We start from the raw sequence: 18,447 nt of genomic DNA on the forward strand, positions 1-18,447 counted from the left end.
TACATACCAGGCCATGACAGTTGCTTTTCATGCACTACCTCAAATCACTACAAAGCCTTTACAGATTGGTAGCTATCAAATAAGGAAACTGAGGCTGAAGCATACTAAGTAAACATAAGTTACAACACAGGAGGGAGAGAGACAGGGAAGGAAGGAAGGAAATTTGTTTGCCCCAGAGCCCTGCCACAGAAATTCTATTCTTTCCTAATTGCCATAATCCTCTCAGCTAGCCTGTCTTCCTTCCTAAGCTGTCTTTGAGCAATAAACTGGGCTAAGTCTGCATTCATAAGGGCACATTTTATGGTCAAAGTGTGTACCAGAAAGAAACTAAAATCTAACTCCCCATTAAAAACCTGGGAGGCTGCATAAAAGAGAAAAATGAAAGGCAATTTTAAACACAAGTGGACCTAAAAGGCCTGATTACAATTCTGGAGGTTGTCTGCTTAGGAAGAAACATTTTCTACTTCAATCAGCTTTGTTTTTTGAAACCTACCATCTAACAAAAGAGTTCCCTTCTTCCTGACAGTGCTATTCACAGTCAACATGAAATAATTTTCTGTAATTGTACCAATTACATTTTCCATCAGTAGGCTGCTGACATGTTCAAATGGGTGACTGTTCACCCAAATTGTTATGTCAAAAGCAGTGACAGCAAAATTACTCTAGCCAAATACCTAGTTAGTAACAGCTTGGGAATAAAACGAGAAAGTTTAAGTTGTATATGTAGAGTGTGCAGTCCATCTGTCTCCAGGGATACAGAAAACCCCCAGATGATTTGTACCAGAAGACTCTGCATTCTTCAGTGTTCATGACAGAAACGAAAAGAGAGCCTGATAGTTCTAGCACTCCTATACTTAGGAAGAAGGAATGGACACACTAAGAACGCAAAGATATGAACAAAGTATTAGAAAATTAATTCAAGATACCCAAGATAAACATTATTTGTTGGCTTTATAAAGACATTTGCATAATGCATAAAAATGTAAGTTTTAGCTTTAAATTCAAATATTTCCTTTAAAACTTTAAGTAACAGAACTTGCATTTTAAGTACTTTAGACCAAAGGTTGGTAACCCCATACACAGGGGACAAACAGGTTCTACTTAAAAATATTTATCACACATATTCTAACTAAAATCATTCAGGTTAACAAGCTCTTCTTAAAAACAAACAAGCAAACATCTCCCCAACCCCCACCCACAAAACCCAATTTCTAGCAGTACCTGGAAGACATACATGCTTCCCAGGGAAACAGCATGAAGAACTACACACACAGTTAAGATTATCTGAATTGATGAGGATGAAGGAAAGAGGGGAGAAAGGGAATTATGAAGTCCAAGGCACTTATTGGAGAAAGGGGCCAGCAAAGCGGAAAGCACACAGTAGGCAGGCAGAGAGGGCTGTCGGGAGGGGAAAGAACAAACCAGGGCGAATACACTTGACTCTGCCCCGTGTAAACAGCTGTAAAGATTTATTTACACCTCTGTCACACTGACTATCAGCTTCTTAGTACAGGCATTAACACCTTTCTACTCTCCTTCCTAAAACCTAACTGAAATCAGGAATAACAACACCCTGAGGTGTTGATCTGAACACCCTTCTCTGGATACAGCTATCTTTGACAAATTCTAGCAATGCCTTTGAATTTCATGTTTGAGAATCGCTGGACATGCACCTCCTTCATGGATGGTTCAGTCCCCACATGGTCCATGAGCTTGTAGGTGGCAGCCACAAACAATGCTGTGGTTTCCAGTCCTTCCTCAAACTGGAGATACACGCCCCCTAGTTCATCCAGGCGAGCAACCAGGTCCTGTAACAAAAAAGGGAAGGCATGTAGGCATGTTGGGACACAGAAATCACAGAAATGAGATACAAAAAACACTGCCACCCCAGAGTGGGCCTTCTAAGAAATCTCACCGAGTCAGAAGACTACCTTAGCCACTTAGTACTTCCTACAAATATAAAGAAATAAAAAAGTACCTGGGCAGATGGGTAGAATCTCTGGCAGCATGCCTCCCAAGAGGCCCCTGCACTTCTGGCTAACCCCTAAGAGGCTGGGCACTGAAGCAGCCACCAGTTTAAGCAGAACAGTGACCCCAGCTGAAGTGCTGCCAGGCAGCATCACAACACAGATGGAGCCGTGGCTGTCCACCTGGACAGTACCGACAAAGTGCAGCACCTCTCAGTCAATGCTCTACACAGTGAGACAGCACGGCCCTCCTGGGGAGCAGAAAGAAGCAGCTACTGTGTCTGTGAAGCACGTATCCATGACATGGCCATGCTGCCTGTTATCACTGGCTATACAGGTCTTGAGGGTGGCCCAAGGAACAGACTATCCTGGGTAGAGGACGGAGCAATGGTAAAAACTGCAGTGAGCCAGGTATGGTAGCACACACTTAAAATCCTAGCACTCAGGAAGTGAGACAGGGAGATTCCAGCCTACCAATAAGGGTTACATAAAGAGATTGTCTCAACCCCCCAAAACCCACCCACAGTGGCCACTTAACAGGCATCTAGTTAATATGCGCAAGCACTTTCAACCTTGCTGGTTCCCACAACCATCATACAGGAAAACTCAAGTTCAGAGCACCAACCACCTTACCTACAATTTCAAAGCAGTAAGTGACAGAGAGAAGCATCTGAGTTTTAGATTTGTTGGTACCATAAACTGTGACCAATAACAGCCTAACAAATATTCTCTAGGACATAATGCTTAAATAAGCATCTTGGGCTTAATAGCCAAGAATGTATAAGATACAGAGGTGGCTGTAAGAAACTAGTCATTCTACCTGCAAGAGAAGACAGGAACTCAGAGACTCATTTGGAGAAATAGATTTATACCTCAATCTCCTCTACGATGTTCCTCAGGTCAGCCTGCTGGGATAGGTGGGATGCTGTCTGTAGAGCCTGGACCGTTCTGGAAGGTAAAGAGTGGAACAGTGAGACTAAGATTTAGTTTAATGAATAGGAAGGCATCCTCTGTTTTGTACAAGGTATTACACTAGACTGAAGGTGGCTGTTTGTCAATCATCTTTTTTACTCAAGGCTAAAGAAATAGCATATGATCTATGTTTGTAAATTGCTGGGCAGAAATTGGAACAACTGCTTTAAAAACTGGAGTAAAGCACATAAAAAAGATTTGGTAAACATGCACTGAAGCTACCTGTGCTACCAGCACCCCACTGCAAGGTGTGCAAGTGACACCCCTCAGGTGTTCACGGGAGAGACTAGCCTTAAACTACAGTCTTATATTTGCTTCCAACCATGTATTTAGTATTCTCTGTATAAAAATTTACAAATATAATGTATAATATAAACCTAATTCTAATGAACAATGACTTTATACTACCTAAATATATCATTATTTACTCAATTATAAAAAGTTTATTCTTTTTGGAGATGGGTCTTATGTAGCCGAGGCTGGTCTCAAACTTGATGCTGCTGACCTTAAACTCCTGGTGCTCCTACCTCTGCTTCCTGAATGCTGGGACCACAGGTGTGCACCAATCACACTAATTTATGTAGTGCTGGGAATAGAATTGAGGACAAGCATGCTGTGAAAGCCTTCTACCCACTACAGCCCTCAAATAGTATTTTACCAACTAAGGTAGATACCAAGCCCCTTTATCTCAAAATTCAATCAAGTGAATTCAGTGGCACTTCCTATAGTCACAGTGTCTGACCACCATCTCTGTTTATATCCAGAACAATTTGCCTGAGTTCCAAATAAAGTCCTAGAGCATTAAGCAGTTCCTTTCTATGGTGCCCCACCTCCCCCACCTCCCAGCAACACACTTCTATACATTTGCTTGCTCTCCATATTCTCATAAATGGAGTCACACAATAGGCAACTTGTTAGGGGCCTGCCGAGCATCAATTTCAGGCTCTTGTATACACCAAGCAAGTATTCTACCACTGGATATAGTCCCTAATACGTGACCTTTTACTCTTTGGCTTTTGAGGCTCATCCATATTGTGACAGGTATCACACTTCATTCTGTGCTTTTTTTACTCACATGTTTTTATTATTTTAAGAGCATATTTTATAAGATAAACATTTTGCTTGGCGCAGCGGTATACATCTTAAATTCCAGAACTCTGAGGCAAAGGCAAGTGGATCTCTGTGGGCTCAAGGCCAGCCTGGCTACACAGCGAGTACCAGGACAGCCAGGAATATAGAAAGAGACTCTGTCTTAAAGACAAATAAACAAAAATTAACAAGAAAAAAGTTCTCTTCCAGCTTCCACATGTGTGCCATGGGGCTTGTGCCACTCTCTCCACACACACACACACACACCTAAATAACAACAACAAAAACCATCTTAAGGTGGAATGTGACAGTTATGAACCTGTAATTTTATTAGATTTTTTTCCTGTTAATGCAGACAGTCTAGACGAGAGCATAACCATTTCTCTAGATAAAATGCAGGACACTGAGGCCCCCTGGTGGTCAAACGGTCTATGGCTTCAGCACAGTATAATTCCTAAAAGATGCCTGAGCCCATGTGTAACCACCACTTATCAAGTTTGTGCCAAAGAATGTAAAGCAAGACTCTGTCTACTTATGTTGTGATCATAACAATTTAGATTCCCAGCATGAAGAGCTAATATTCCATTAAGATGACAACTTAGAAAACAGAAGAGTCACAAGGACAGAAGCCCCATGGGCATTCAGTGACTTCTATTGGACATTTGTCATTGTCATGCACTTGAGAAAATGAAACCTGAGTCTCCAAACAAGATAAAAATCCCATCTATTCAAGATAAATACTAGCTCAAAAACAGTTGCTAAGATAGTCAAAAAGGAGCCTTTCAGTTAAGACATCATTTTTCTCTTCTTTGGAACAACTGCATGGTATACTGTAAGAACCTCAGAAGTTTTATAATGAAATCAACCTATTCAGTTTTAGAGAAGTTTTGTCTCTGGCTTCATTACTTATCCCCAGTTAGCAATGACCTTCTCTCTGGAACACTGGATTCTACCTTGGGGAAAGCCCACTCTGTGCTGCTCAGATACAGCAGAAGATTCAGCTCTTCAAGACAAGCTTAAGAACATACATTTGAGCCGGGGCTCAGTGGCTCACGCCTGTAATCAAGCACTCTGGAAGGCAAAGGCAGGCAGATTTCTGAGTTCCACAAAGTAAGTCCGGGGCAAGGCTACACAGAGAAACCCTGTCTCAAAAAAACAAAACAAAACAAACAAACAAACAAACAAAAACCCCAAACCTACACATTTCCTAGAACAACTTCACTTAAACACAAAGGCCCATTTTAAACAGTCCTAATTTACTTCAAGCCTTACTGACTTGACCCAATTAGCTTCAATCCTGCCAATCGGACCTCCAGGATGACCCTGTAAGAAGCAGGCCACTTTGTGGAGTGTGAGTATCTGAGGCTGCAGGAAAGAGGAGACATTCAGCTCGCTATCACAAAAGTCCTAAGCAAACCAACACAGACTTACATTCTTCCACCTGACTCCCAGCACGTGCCCTTTCTCATAACAACACAAAAGTACATTTTTGGTCTTTATTAACTCTTTATTGGGCACATCTAGTGTGTCAGACTCAGGAGCCATGTAAGCACAGCAGCTTAGGATCTAACACAGAAATTGCTACAGTCCAACCAAGGAAGCACCTCGTTCCCTGAGAATGAAATGCTGTATGCCTGGGGACAGGCACGGCACTAGGATCTGCACCTAGATCATCATCTCTGCACCTGTCCCATGACATGAAGCTTGTTGGCCTCATCTACAGATGAAACTCTAGACATTAACTTGTCCAAAGTCCTACAGCAAAGAAGGAACATACCTGGTGCTCAAAGCCAAGTGTGTCTGATTCCAAAGTGGCTTAACTTTCCTTGTGCTTCTTCCTATTGTGAGTTTGTCTGTCTGTCTGTCCTGTCTCTGTCTCTCTCCCTTTTGAGACAGCCTCTCACCATATAACTGAAGCTGGCTGGAACTCAAAGAGATCTGCCTGCCTCCACCTCATCTCTTGAGTATCCCTTTTTTCCCTGGCAGGGAAGTTTTTTGCTTTTGATTTTTAAGAAGTTAGTATTTAAGAAGGTAACACTGACATAATGACATATATGGTGCTAACTGGAAATGCAACCCACCAAAGGGGATTATGAACAGACAAAAACAAATGGCCTGCAAGGCATGGTGGCACACGCTTTTAATCCCAGAACTTCGAAGGCAGAAATAGGTAGCTCTCTGTGAGTTGGAAGACAGCCTAGTCTACATTAGGAGAAACCCTATCTCAAAAACAAAACAAAACAAACAAAAACCCTACAAGTGGCATAAAATAAAAGACTCCCAAGAGCCAAGCAGATAAAGCATGCATAAAAGCATCAGCGCAGGAGAGAGTTTCAGCCTCCAAGTTACCAACCCTTGTGAGTGCGAGCAGGGTATGAAAGTGGCAAGGAAAATGACAACTGTGAACACTTCCCTTAACAAAGGTTCAGTTTTAGGAACAATCTGGTTTTTGATCCCCACCTCACAAAGATCCTGGGAACTAAGTTCCTTTTTGCTGGGGTGTGTGTGTGTATGCACATACCATGGCACATATATGCGGGTTGGAGAGACAACTTGTAGGAGTTGTCTCTCTCCTTGTACCATATGGTACATGTGGTACTCAAGTGCTAACGGCAAGCATATTTACCTGCTGAGCTACTCCCTGGCCCTTTTGGTTTGGTTTCTAGGGTACTGGGCCTTATGCATGGTAAGTGCTTTTCTATTGTTCTGCATTTCTAGCCTTATCCCATGGTTCTGAAAGCAGTAATTGGTACTGTCAACCTGTTAAAGCATTAACAAGCATCTTAGTTAGGTTTCTACTGCTGTGACAAAACACTGTGACCAAGAGCAGCTTGGAGAGGAAAGGGTTATTTGGCTTACACTTCCATATCATAGTTCATCAAAGGAGGAGGTCAGGACAGGAACTCAAACATAGCAGGAACCTGAAGGTAGGAGCTGATGGAGACTGATGCCTTGGAGGGGTGCTGCTTCCTGGCTTGCTCCCCATGGCTTTGCTCAGCCTGCTCTCTTATAGAACCCAGGACCACCAGCCCAGAGATGGCCCCACCCACAATGGGCTGGGCCCTCTGCCATCAAGCACTAATTATGGAAATGCCCTACAGAGTTTCCTACAGCCCTATCTTTGTGTTTGTTTGTTTTCAAGACAGGGTTTCTCTGCAGCCGTGGCCTATAACTTGCTCTGTAGACTTGGCTGGCCTTGAACTCTTCCTGGGAGAGTGGGAGACAAAGCCCAGGCTCACACTGAATGACACATGGTCAGCCTGGTCTGCACAGGGAGCTCCAGGATAGCATAGTGAGGTATACACAGTGAGACCCTGCCTTAAGTTAAAAACAAATGATAATTTAAAAAAACAAAAACTAAAAACTAAAAAAAAAAAAAAAAAAAGAAACGAGGTGGAAATTGACTGAGAAAGAAACCTGCTATTAACCTTTGACCTCCGCTTGCAAATACATACACACTCTATCCCAGCCCATCCTCCCAAATTTCAGCAGTATCTGCCACATCTAGCAGAGTGCCTGGCATATAGTAGACATCCAGAAACGTGTGCGGCACAGAAACGTGTGCTGTGCGATGAACAAACCCTCTCAGGTCAGCAACCTACTCAAATGAAGCGTAAAAGGAGTTCAAACCGACAACTTACGCCAGCACAGTCTCCTCCTTGCTGAGACGAGCAGTAAGGGCACCAAGAACTTCATGGGAAGCCACGGCCAGGCCAAAACCACTGAGTGCTGCAACTGCATGGTAGATCTGGGTGACAGAGGAGTCTTCACTTACTGCTGCCAGAAGAAAATCTTTGGTCTCGTTTGAAACAGCTATCTAGGAAAGGAAGGGCAGACACAGAGTAAGAACAGGTTCTGGCAATTTGTGAAAGGCACATTGACAATGGTATGCGCACAGCTGCCAAAGCCACGACCACCCACCACCACAGAATCAAATGCTCAGAAAGTCAATACCACCTCTGTTCTGACTGGTTTTTGTCAACTTGACACAAGCAGTTACCTGGGAAGTCAGAACTCAATTGAGAAATGCCTGACTAAAACTGGCCTACAGACAGGCAAGTCTGTAGAACATTTTTTGATTAAATTGACATGGGAGGGCCGTCAGTGGTGGGAGCTGTCACCTCTGGGCAGGTGGTTGTAGGGTACATAAGAGAGCCGGCTGAGCAAGCCATGTACAAGACAGTAAGTATGGATCCTTTATTGCCTCTTTTTCAGTCCCTGCCTTGAGCTCCTGCCCTGACTTCCTTTGATGATGAACTATGGTGTGGAAGTGTAAGCTAAACAAACCTTTTCCTTCCCAAGTTGCTTTTGGTCATGGTGTTTCACCACTTCAATAGAAACCCAACTAAGACAGCCTCCCAAAAGACACTGGCAAGTCGCTTGTCTACTTCCAACAATTCCTATTCAACAGAACAATCTAGAATCTGAGGTGAGGATGCACTGAATGTTTTTAAATGTTGAAGGAGAAGGGAAAGGAAACCTCAAGGCCTCCAGAAGAGAGATAAGAACTGTAAGAAAAAGGGATCTCAAAGCCATTACAGTGAACACCTAAAAGGAAAAATATACTCTTTTATAGGAATAAAAATTATGCGGATGGAATTCTGACCCACACCATCAGTTTCTCAGTTTTAAAAATTATACTAACAATCTGGCATTATGTTTAAAAATGCACTTCACTGCTCATAAACAAATAAACAAACAAACAAACAAACAAATGGGCTCACCTCACAGCCTGAGAGGACCTGGCTGGACTGGGCAGCATAGAAGAGAGAATCCACATTGCTGGGATCAAGGTTAGACTTGATGAAGGTGCACGCTTTCTAGACGAGGGAGAAAGTCAAAGGTAAGAGGAGACATAATGCAGTAACTAGGAAAGGTGAAAGTACTTAAGGTGATAGATAAAATCCTAAACCATCTATGGAGGCGTAATGTGTGAATTAGTCCAGACTTCATTTTTCAATAGTTATTTTCCACGGGACACTAGTATCCTAAACTGCTGAGTTCACACAAGGAAGAGCAAACCCGAGGTGGGCAGAAACCACTTAACAAATGCTCTCTGCTCTGGCCATGACCTGGGCTGGGTGTCACAATGCTCTTCCTTTTGAAGGGCATAACATCCTTCAAGACACCATCATTATCTCCTTTAGCAGGGAGAGTAACTGGGACTTAGTAGGTAAGTGGCCTGTGGAAGATGGCACAGTGTCCCCCGATGCCAAGCTTTCCAGTGTCATGCCTCTGAAGCCATGGCAGACAACCTAAAGTGACTTTAAAGCCTTCTCTTTTCTGACTTCCTGGCTCACCTGTGTCACCATGCATCCAACCACCCAAACCAGAGCGGGGGAACTGCTGACTCTTCCCTCCAAGGCTGCTTCCTTTCCACCGATGCCTGGCTTGTCACTGTCTTTGGGCAGGTCCCTGTCATCTCGCACCTTACTGTACAGCCCTCTTTTAACTGCCTCCAGGCGTGCAACCTATTCTGTACACTGCGCGACTGCGCCCTATGAAATACGAGGCACTCACGCTGCTTAACTATTAAAGCCCTCCGCGGTTCCCATCACTCCCAGAAAAGATCCAAAGTTGCCAAGATAGCACGCAATGCCTGGGTGCCCCCCCGCCGTGGCAGCTTCATCAGCAGGGCCCACCTCAGACCCCAAAATCTTATTTTCCTGTTGAACTGTTTTCCTACCCTTGGATATTTTTATCCAGCACCATTTCCTTGTCCCTCCTGTCTGCCGGATGAGGTCCTCCCTTCACCTCTGTTCAGATGCACTGTTCCCATATAGCCTTTGTTGATCCTCATCCCATGATAGGCCACAGCCCACCCTTGCCCTTTGCTTCCCAAAGCACTTGCCACAGGCACTTGGTGCCTGTTGCCTGAGAGAGCATTGCTCCTATCACAGTAAATGAGCACAAAACAGAATTCCAGCCACTTCTGTTCCACCGAACTACAAGGGAGGCAAGTCACACTGCTAAACATTCTGAATGAAATAGTATGAAATAGTTGTTGGGCATGGTGGCGCATGCCATTACTCCTAGCAGTCAGGAGGCTGAGACCAGTTCAGAGTTCGAGGCCAGCTTGGTCTATACAATGAGTTCCAGGACAGCCAGAGCTCTGCAGAGAGACCCTGTCTCAAGAAACAAAACAAAACAAAACAAAAAACCCAGCTGTTTAAAATTTCATGACCAATCCAGTTAAAAGTAGGTGCTTCTGGCATTGGAGGTGCTGCTCAAACAGAATGACTGCCTAGCTTGCACAAGACCTGGAATTTGATCTCTAAAATGACAGAAAAGAAAACGCAGGAATCACTGGGGAATGGAATAGGAAATAGGAGTAGGTGAGCCATGAAACTGCCTGGTGCCTTCCCCTACCAGCTAAGCTACATTATATGTCATGCCTGGGTCACTCAAACCGAAACAAATTATTTTAAAAATGTTAGGAACAAAACTTCAGTAAGATCCTCAAAACAATGAGTTTCAACTTGACTGCAGTTTGAAAGAACCAGAGGAAAAAGAAGAGAAACAAAATACTTCATCTTCTATAAGTTGGTATCTGAAGAAGAAACCTGGTTATTCCATGCTCAATAAAGATGCCATGAAGTGCTCTGTTGCCCTCTGGTGCTTTAACAACGAAAAGACATCGCCAGGTCCCCACAGCGGCAGTGCCTCTTTCCCAGCACTTGAAATGTGTTCTGAGTGCTTCTTGGGGGTTTCTTGTTTCATCCTCAAACATCCCTATGCTTAGATACTTTTCCTGTCTAACTTCACAGAGAAGACCAAGGTCCTGAGAAGCAAGGCTCAACCAAGATCATTCCTAACTGGGAGAGCTGGCCTTTGCAGCCAGAGAGCCTGTCTGTACCCTCTACCATAAGAGGCTGCTAAAATGACCTTTTGTGGTGTAGATTCAACATCAGACCTGCGCTGATGCTTACAGGGTCAACCAAGGGCAATGGCAAGAATGTGGCTTCAAGGTTCATGATGTCAAGAGTACAGTTTTAACAGCAGGATGAGCGGGACCACACCTGCTCAGGCCTCTCAGTGAGTGCGCCTCTCTCAGTTCCAGGGCTGGGGCTTCAGCCAGCGCCTCTAGAGAATATGTGCTTCCAACTGCAGCTGCTCTCAACATTCCATACACCTCAGCAACCGGAGGCTGAAAACCACTCCACCCACCTGGTACCTGCACACCCCAGCTCTTTGTACCCTTTGTTAAAACCCCAAGGACTCCAACATCCTCCTGAGCAAAGAACCCTGTGCTTTCTTCTACCTTTTTTCCTTTCAGGCCCCTAAACCAAATCAGACACCATATCTTTAGAGCAATGTGCTCAACCCACTTTTCATGTGGAACTCCAAATCATGCCATAGCTCAGAAGCCCTTCGAAAGCCTCAAACCCAAATCTGATGATTCACAAATGCGTCTGTCTCTGGCAGAAACCTTTCATCCTGCATTCCAATCTTTCTAAAATCTGACAATAATCTAACATTCCAACTTCATTTGATACACTTTACAGTACAAAACCTCTATAGCTGCCACTGCTCTAAGCCCCATCCGTCAAGGTGTCAACTCTCTCCTCAGGAACCCCCACAAACTCTGAGGAAACAAGGCAGCATTGAAGCACCACTAAAGCACATCAAACAATGTCTGTGGGAGGCCCTGTCTGCACCTGCCTCACAAAAACACCTCAACATTAAGAATGATAACTCTAGCTACCCTGGGAAGAGAGCCCAGGGCACAATCCGATCTCGCTTTATACTATGAATGGTCTAGTGAAGCAGGCTACATCACCTCGTTTTCACAGAAAAGTTCGGGTGAACTCACTGATCCCTGTGAACTTAATTCCAGGCTAAAATAATTTTGAGGATTCACAAGACCATAAGGAAAAATCTGCTTCTTAATAAAGCCGCACACAGGAAGAAAACACTGGGCAGAAACAGGAGATGACTGCCAGGAAGAAATCTGAACAGGTGCATCCCAGACTGCAGGGATTAGCCAGTGTTTCCTATAAAGGGCCACTTAGTATTTCAGGGTTTGGGGCCAGGTGGTCTAGGATACTGCACAGCATATTGTTAAGACACAGCAGCAGCGGATGATGTGATGTGAATGGGGGTAGCTCTATTTCAATAAGCTCTCATTTACAGATGTGGCCATGGGACCCGGTCTGTCGCCTTCTCTACATTGAGTCTCACTGGTGGACGTGTGCATTTAGCCTCTTTTAGGTCTTGTGTCCTCCTGTTATAAAAGATGGCTCAACCTGCAAAGGTTCCTGCTGTGAAGCCTGACAAATTGGGTTTGATCCTTGTCACAGACAACCTACAGGAGCTGGTTTTCCCCCTCCACAGTCTGCGTCCTGGGAACTGAACTCACTCAGGCTGTTAGATTTGGCAGCAGGTACCTTTACTCATTGAGTCATTTTGCCAAACAAATGGGTGGTTTTTAAACCCTAAATTTATGGTAATTTCTTATGAAGTCAGAGAAAACTAAGAAATATTTAGGAAAAATGTTTTAGCCTAACTGTCCATGATTTTGTAATAAATACATACCCCCTTAGCTGTTCATAAACCTAGAAAATATTTCAATTGCAATGTTTTCAGCTCAACAAAAGTAAATACATCCAAATTGCCTGACACTATTATTGTCACTGATTAATGCATGAGAGTCCTCCCTTGAGCTCCCCATGACTTGTTAGCCATGCACCTAGCACTTTTTAAGTACATGTTTTGGAGCTGGGGAGATGGCTCAGTAGTTAAGAAAACTGGCTGCTCTTGCAGAGAGCCAGGGGTCAGTGCCAAACACCCACATGGTGGCTCACAACCATTTGTAACTCCAGTTCCATGGATCTGATATCCTATCCTGGACTCCTTGGGCACATGTGGTACACACACATGCAGGCAAAACACTCTTACACAAAATAAATCTAAAATAAATAAATCTAAAACAATTCAGAAGTATGTAAACCAAGTACATGCTGTACTGAACAGTTTCACAGAGTTCTGGTAGTTTCTGAAGGCTCTCACTCCTTTTCCTTAGAAACACCCAGCATGACCCCACACACATCAAGTAAGCAGTCTCAGACTGAAGGAAGTATTTGTTACGTTAAACCAGGTCGTCCTCACACCAGCAAGAGTTTGGTTTAAAGCGCCCCAGAGGAACACAGCCAGAGGCTCTCCTAAAACACTGTGGACAGAAGAAAGGCAATTTTACCTTGACATCTTGCACTTGTGCCCCGAGGCTGTTGAGTCCCACTATGGAGTAGAAGGCAGACTCCAAATTTGTGAAAGGGCGATCCAGGGAGGCTTTCAGTCTCTCCACATCATACTTGGTGAGGTAGTGGGTGGGTGTCAGAGCCTGGGTGCTGGCTACGACTGCCAGGGCCAACACGAAGACAGCGCTTGAACCTTTGAGGAAAACAGTATTAAGTACACGGCACACTATCCTAGTCACAGCCCCAACAAGGATGCACCAAGGTCTGGGAGCCCAACCACGTGGGAAAGGATAGAGAACACAGGTTCAGCCTCAAGGGGGGAATGGTGACCCCATCTTCAACCGTCAAGGACAAGACCACACCATCCCCATTGAAAACTTCTCAGGACAGAACCAACCCTGAACCCTCAGATCTCGTCTCCTTCTCAAACAAATCTCGCCCTCTCCAACAACTATCACTTTCCAGCCTATTCCTCAAGGAGTCATGTTCCTCCCACGCAACACTGTCTTCCCCAACTCCAACTCTGCATGACGTGTCCTTTCAGGTTTCAGCTTATGCATCTTTAAGAAGCTCTCCCTGAGTTGGGCCCAGCTGATACTATTGTGGTTGCTGCTGTAGCCACTCAGTGCAGTCTATACTGTACCTGACCAGCATTCTCCACAGTAAGAGTATGAGGGTTGATTTCTCTGCTAAACTATAATCTCTAAAGACTATTTCTCGTGTTTATCTCAGCATACCCAAGTCTTATAGACTGCCAGGTACATGTTACGCACAGAATGAATATTTTACAAGTGCATGCAAAGAAAAATTAGTCCCATCTGTGATCCCTGAGGCTGTGTCACGAAAAAATGAATTGCCTGTCACCCAAGTTAAAAGTGTTAAAAAGCAATTACAAGGCTAACATCAATGGTCCTAAATCCTTTGCCTATAGCTCAATTTTAATTTGAATTAGGATTTGTTAAAGGTATTACTTTACAAAGAAGAAAACTAAGGACTACAGTAGCTTATACTTGGTCAATCTTGGACCCAAACTCAGTTAATACCACAGAGTTCACACTCTACTTAAAAAAAAAAGTAAATTGGGGTGGAGGTCAGAGGAAAACCTGGAGTTAGTTCTTTTGTAGGTCTTGCAGATTGAATTCAGGACATCTCCTCAATCAGACTTAATGACAAGAACCTTAACCTCCAGAGTCATCCTGTCAGCCCCTACTTTTGTTGTTTTTGAGAATGCTGACGAGATACATAACTCAGACAGAATCTCTCTTCTGTGCGCAGCAGTTTTATTTAGTCTTCGTGTGCTGTCAATCTAAACGTGAAAGGTCTTTAAGAATTAAAGTATGTGTCGAGGTAGTGGCTTAGTGTAGAATTCTCTGGGTTTGAGGCACAGTACATGCTAAGTCCTTAACCCTAACCTAAAAAAGCAAAGAGCTCTACAATGTGCAGTATCCAGCAATAATATACTGAGTCCGCCTGTGGCTGTGGACTTGTTTTTCCCTTAGTGCTGGGAAGTGAACTCCAAGCACTATTTTTGGTGTTAAAAATAAAAATACAGCTAGGAAAACTCCATTCCTAGCTATTACATTCCCGTGAATGTAACAAGTTACATTCTAGTGAAAAAAGGAAGACAGTCACACAAAAAAATTAAGAAACATGATTTATCATGTTGAAAGGTAAATACACTAGGGGAAAAAAACAAAGTACAGAATGAGTGTCTTGGGAGGAGTGCATTTTGCATGCTGTGGTCTGTGAAGGCTCAAATAAGAAACAAAGACATTGAGTGCAGATCTGAAAGCAGAGAGCACCAGGAAACTACGTGAGGATAAACTCTTAACAAGCAAACTAGATAAAAGACTGAAACAGGAGCTTATATGGTAACTGGGAGAAGAGGACCACAGCAAAAGTTCTGAGCAGGGAAGCAATCTGTCATGCATTTTAACAGGATTGCTTTGTTGAGGAAGATACTGTGTTATACCAGACTAAGTGGGGGCAAAGACAGGAAGGAAGGAAGGAAGGAAGGAAGGAAGGAAGGAAGGAAGGAAGGAAGGAAGGAAGGAAGGAGCAGGCTAGGTAGGAGAATACTGCCAGGATGCAAGCGCAGAGAGAATGATGCCCCACATGGGCTGCGACTGAAGCGGAGGTGCTAAGTGGCCAGTCTCGCTACAATCTGAAGTTAAAACCTATCTGAATTGCTAATGGATAGGAGGATGTGGAGAAAGAGGCACCAAGACACTTTGGCAAAATCCAATGACCAGTGGAAAATCAGAGATTTGATGTACTTAGATGTCATGAGTGACACATCTGTGCTAGACCCTGACTCTTCCCAACTCAGGTTAAGCACAATAGTGACTTTTCTGGCTAAGACCTGAACACTTAATTTGGCAGGTAGGCTCAAATTATGCTGAATTCTTTGTGTGCTCTGCATTAATCATTAAACCCTTCCAAGATCCAAATGAGGTGGGTATCTCCAGCATTTTATAAACCAAGAAAGGGAGGCTAGCCCCCCCGGTATGGTAGCTCATACCTGTCACCCCAAGACTGAGATGGCAGAAGCTAGATGGTGAGTTTGAGGTGAGTCCAGCTACCTATTTTGTGTGTGTTTGTGCATGTTGTGAGCCGTGCATGCAGAGGACAGAGTAAACACAGGATGTCTCCCTCTGCTGCTTTATTCCTTAATGTCTTGGGACAGGGCCTCTTCGTTGGACGTTGGACGGGAACCATTTTGGCTAGACTGGCTACCTCCTGGGATCTGCTGGTCTCTGCCCTCCAATGCTGGGGCTACATGCACATGTAGTCAGCCACACCCAGTGCTAAGATTTGAACTCAGATCCTCAAGTTCCACTGAGCCATCTCCCCAGCTTCCTAGACCCTATCTCAAAAAAGAAAAATGTAAGGTTCATAAGTAGGTACCTGCCCCTGCCAAGACACATAACTGAGACTCAACTTTCAGAAAGTTTCAATACAAAATCTGACTTTAACCACTTTACCAACAAGTTAAGAAGTGAAATGCCAAGCTTTGTTCATTGTGGTCGAGTTACCTCTTCTATGCTACTCATCAGCCGGCGGGAATGAGATATACATGCAAACAGTCATTTTTCAAAAGAACACACTACGATTCCACCCTACAGTGTCCATTCAAAATCCACCAAGCACCGAATTTTGCTCGGCACTGCTAAAAGCAAGCACAAAAATATCATTTAATACAACTCTTATGAAGTAGATCCCAGATGAGAAACTAAGGCTGGGGGGGGGGGGGAGGAGGAGTAAGGAAAAAGGGGTTAAGTCCCTGGCAGCGGGTCTCACAATGAATACGTGGGCTTTAGGCGCCTAGAAAGACCTATGAGTCTTTGACGATGCCAAAGGTGGCTCCCAAACAGGCCGCAGGCCGCCGGTGCCGTTCGAATGAATGAAGGAAGCCAGGCGGGGGCTTCGCGCTGCCACGGTTCGCGCTGGGCCTCGCGGGGACCCGTAGCCACGCGCTGCACGGCCCCCCACCAACCCCCCGGGTTGCCGGGACTTGAGCAGCTCGCAGCCCTGCTCCGTCACACCCTCGACCCCGCAAGCGCCCGAGTCCATGCCCTTGCCCCGTAGGGGAGGGGAACCGCGCCTGGCCGGCGCCCGTGTAGTCCGCACTAGCCTCCCGCGGGCGACGCCCCGCTCCCCAAAGCGTGTGGGTCGCGGGGCCCCACTGTTGAGCCATGCGCAACGCCTCACCCGGCGGCGCCATTCCTCCGAGCAGGTCCCACCGGAGTCCGAGCAGACAGACTTCCGCTCCGGGAAGTGGCTCCAAGAGCGCGCCGGAGGGGACGCCAGGGACCCGCGGCAAGCTCCGCTGGCCAGGATGAGCTCCCGCCAAAGGTCAGTGTCCGCGGCCCCGCTCGGCAGGGCCGTTCCCGGCAGCCGCGGCGTGGGGGACTTCAGCCCCGGCGTGCGAGCCGCTCCCACGGCTCCGGCTTGCGAACCCGCCGTCACCCCCGCGCCGCGGCCCACTTGGAACCGACCGCCTCCCAACCGTCCTGCTCGGCCCGCCACCCGGACGCGATTGGGCAAGGTCTCGGGGTGGGCCTAAGACGGGGCCGCCGCTGATTGGCCAGTGCCGGTGACTGGCCGGACGCGGTGTCACTCACGGGTCTCTTCCGCAGCCCGGCCAATTTCAAAGCCACGAGAAGGGTACGGTTGGGAGGGCTGCCTAGTGACGTGTGGTTTTACCCGCTTTGGGAAATTCTGGTTAAAGGGTTACTTAGGTTGAAGTTTTGTCCAGGGCGACGGTGCTCCAGCAGCCGGAACTGTGTCAAGCAGCTGCCACCGTACCTGTCGGACCTGACAGTTAGATGCAGCTATTTAAATTATACATCCGTAAGGTGAAAGAAAATAGGATGGAAATTAAACTCTTCACTTTCTGATTTTATTACATGTTACCGTTGTCTGAGCATTTGTGATGGCCTATAGGCGTGTGTCATAAGACAGTAAACATACCACTGAACAGTTTATTTTCAAGGGTAACATTTGTAGTTTGATTTTGGCCATGATTTCGGAGTAATTGTTTACACCATAAAATTTGCATATATGGCAAAGCAGAGCTTGATTTGTTGTTTTGTTGATTATCTAAACCTAATAACGAAGAAAGATTAACGGATACACATTTAAATTTTTAAATGTGTCACGGCTGGTATGGTGACACACAGCTGTAATCCCAGCACTTACGAGAACAGAGGCAGGAGGATATGAAGCTTAAAAGTCACCCTCAGCCACATCATGAGTTTGCCAACAGCCTGGTTACCTTACACTCAAAGTGTTAAGACTTTACGTTGTGAATAGTTTGACCATGTCTTTTTTGTTTCAGTTATGTCTTACTTATTGATGTCAATGGAAAGAGCCATCAGAGTTCACTTAAGAATTACACTTCGGGCTGTGCTCAGTGGTACATCACTTACCTAATATGCATAGGATCCTGGGTTAGATCCCTAGCACTGAAGAAAAAGAAAACACACAACAAGGAAATCAGGCTATATTTGGAGAATCTGTTGTTAAAGCATATACCAACAGCTGGGTGTGGTAGCTGACCTCTTTAGTCCCAGCCCTTGGGAGGTAAATATCTATGAGCTCAAGGCCAGCCTGGTCTACATAGTGAGGTCCAGGACAGTCTGGGCTACATAGTGAGACCCTGTCTCAGAAAGCAGTAACAACAAAAAACATACACCAACATCCAACTGCAAAGAGCCTGC

General features: G+C 45.1%; 2 protein-coding genes across 7 annotated transcripts in view; one reads left to right on the top strand and one right to left on the bottom strand.

Moving 5' to 3' along the window:
* The window catches only part of Rpn2 (ribophorin II), a 46,356-nt gene extending 29,286 nt beyond the window's left edge, over positions 1-17,070 (bottom strand). For all 6 annotated transcript variants that reach the window (XR_009591609.1, XM_021664106.2, XM_021664095.2 and 3 more), the window contains exons 1-6: positions 16,937-17,070; positions 13,225-13,418; positions 8,753-8,848; positions 7,670-7,845; positions 2,840-2,915; positions 1,674-1,808 (exon numbers count right to left, since the gene is read on the bottom strand). Coding sequence is in view for 5 of the 6 variants with exons in the window: in XM_021664106.2 (XP_021519781.1) it covers positions 1,674-1,808; positions 2,840-2,915; positions 7,670-7,845; positions 8,753-8,848; positions 13,225-13,418; positions 16,937-16,949 (690 nt within the window). In the remaining variant the exon portion in view is untranslated. The remainder of the gene's footprint in view (positions 1-1,673; positions 1,809-2,839; positions 2,916-7,669; positions 7,846-8,752; positions 8,849-13,224; positions 13,419-16,936) is intronic.
* Positions 16,713-18,447, top strand: part of Mroh8 (maestro heat like repeat family member 8) — a 57,851-nt gene continuing 56,116 nt past the window's right edge. Inside the window, exon 1 of the mRNA XM_021664087.2 lies at positions 16,713-17,080. Coding sequence (XP_021519762.1) covers positions 16,797-17,080 — 284 coding nt within the window. The 5' untranslated portion in view covers positions 16,713-16,796. The remainder of the gene's footprint in view (positions 17,081-18,447) is intronic.

Source organism: Meriones unguiculatus, chromosome 4, assembly GCF_030254825.1.
Source record: "Meriones unguiculatus strain TT.TT164.6M chromosome 4, Bangor_MerUng_6.1, whole genome shotgun sequence".
NCBI classification, from domain to species: Eukaryota; Metazoa; Chordata; class Mammalia; order Rodentia; family Muridae; genus Meriones; species Meriones unguiculatus.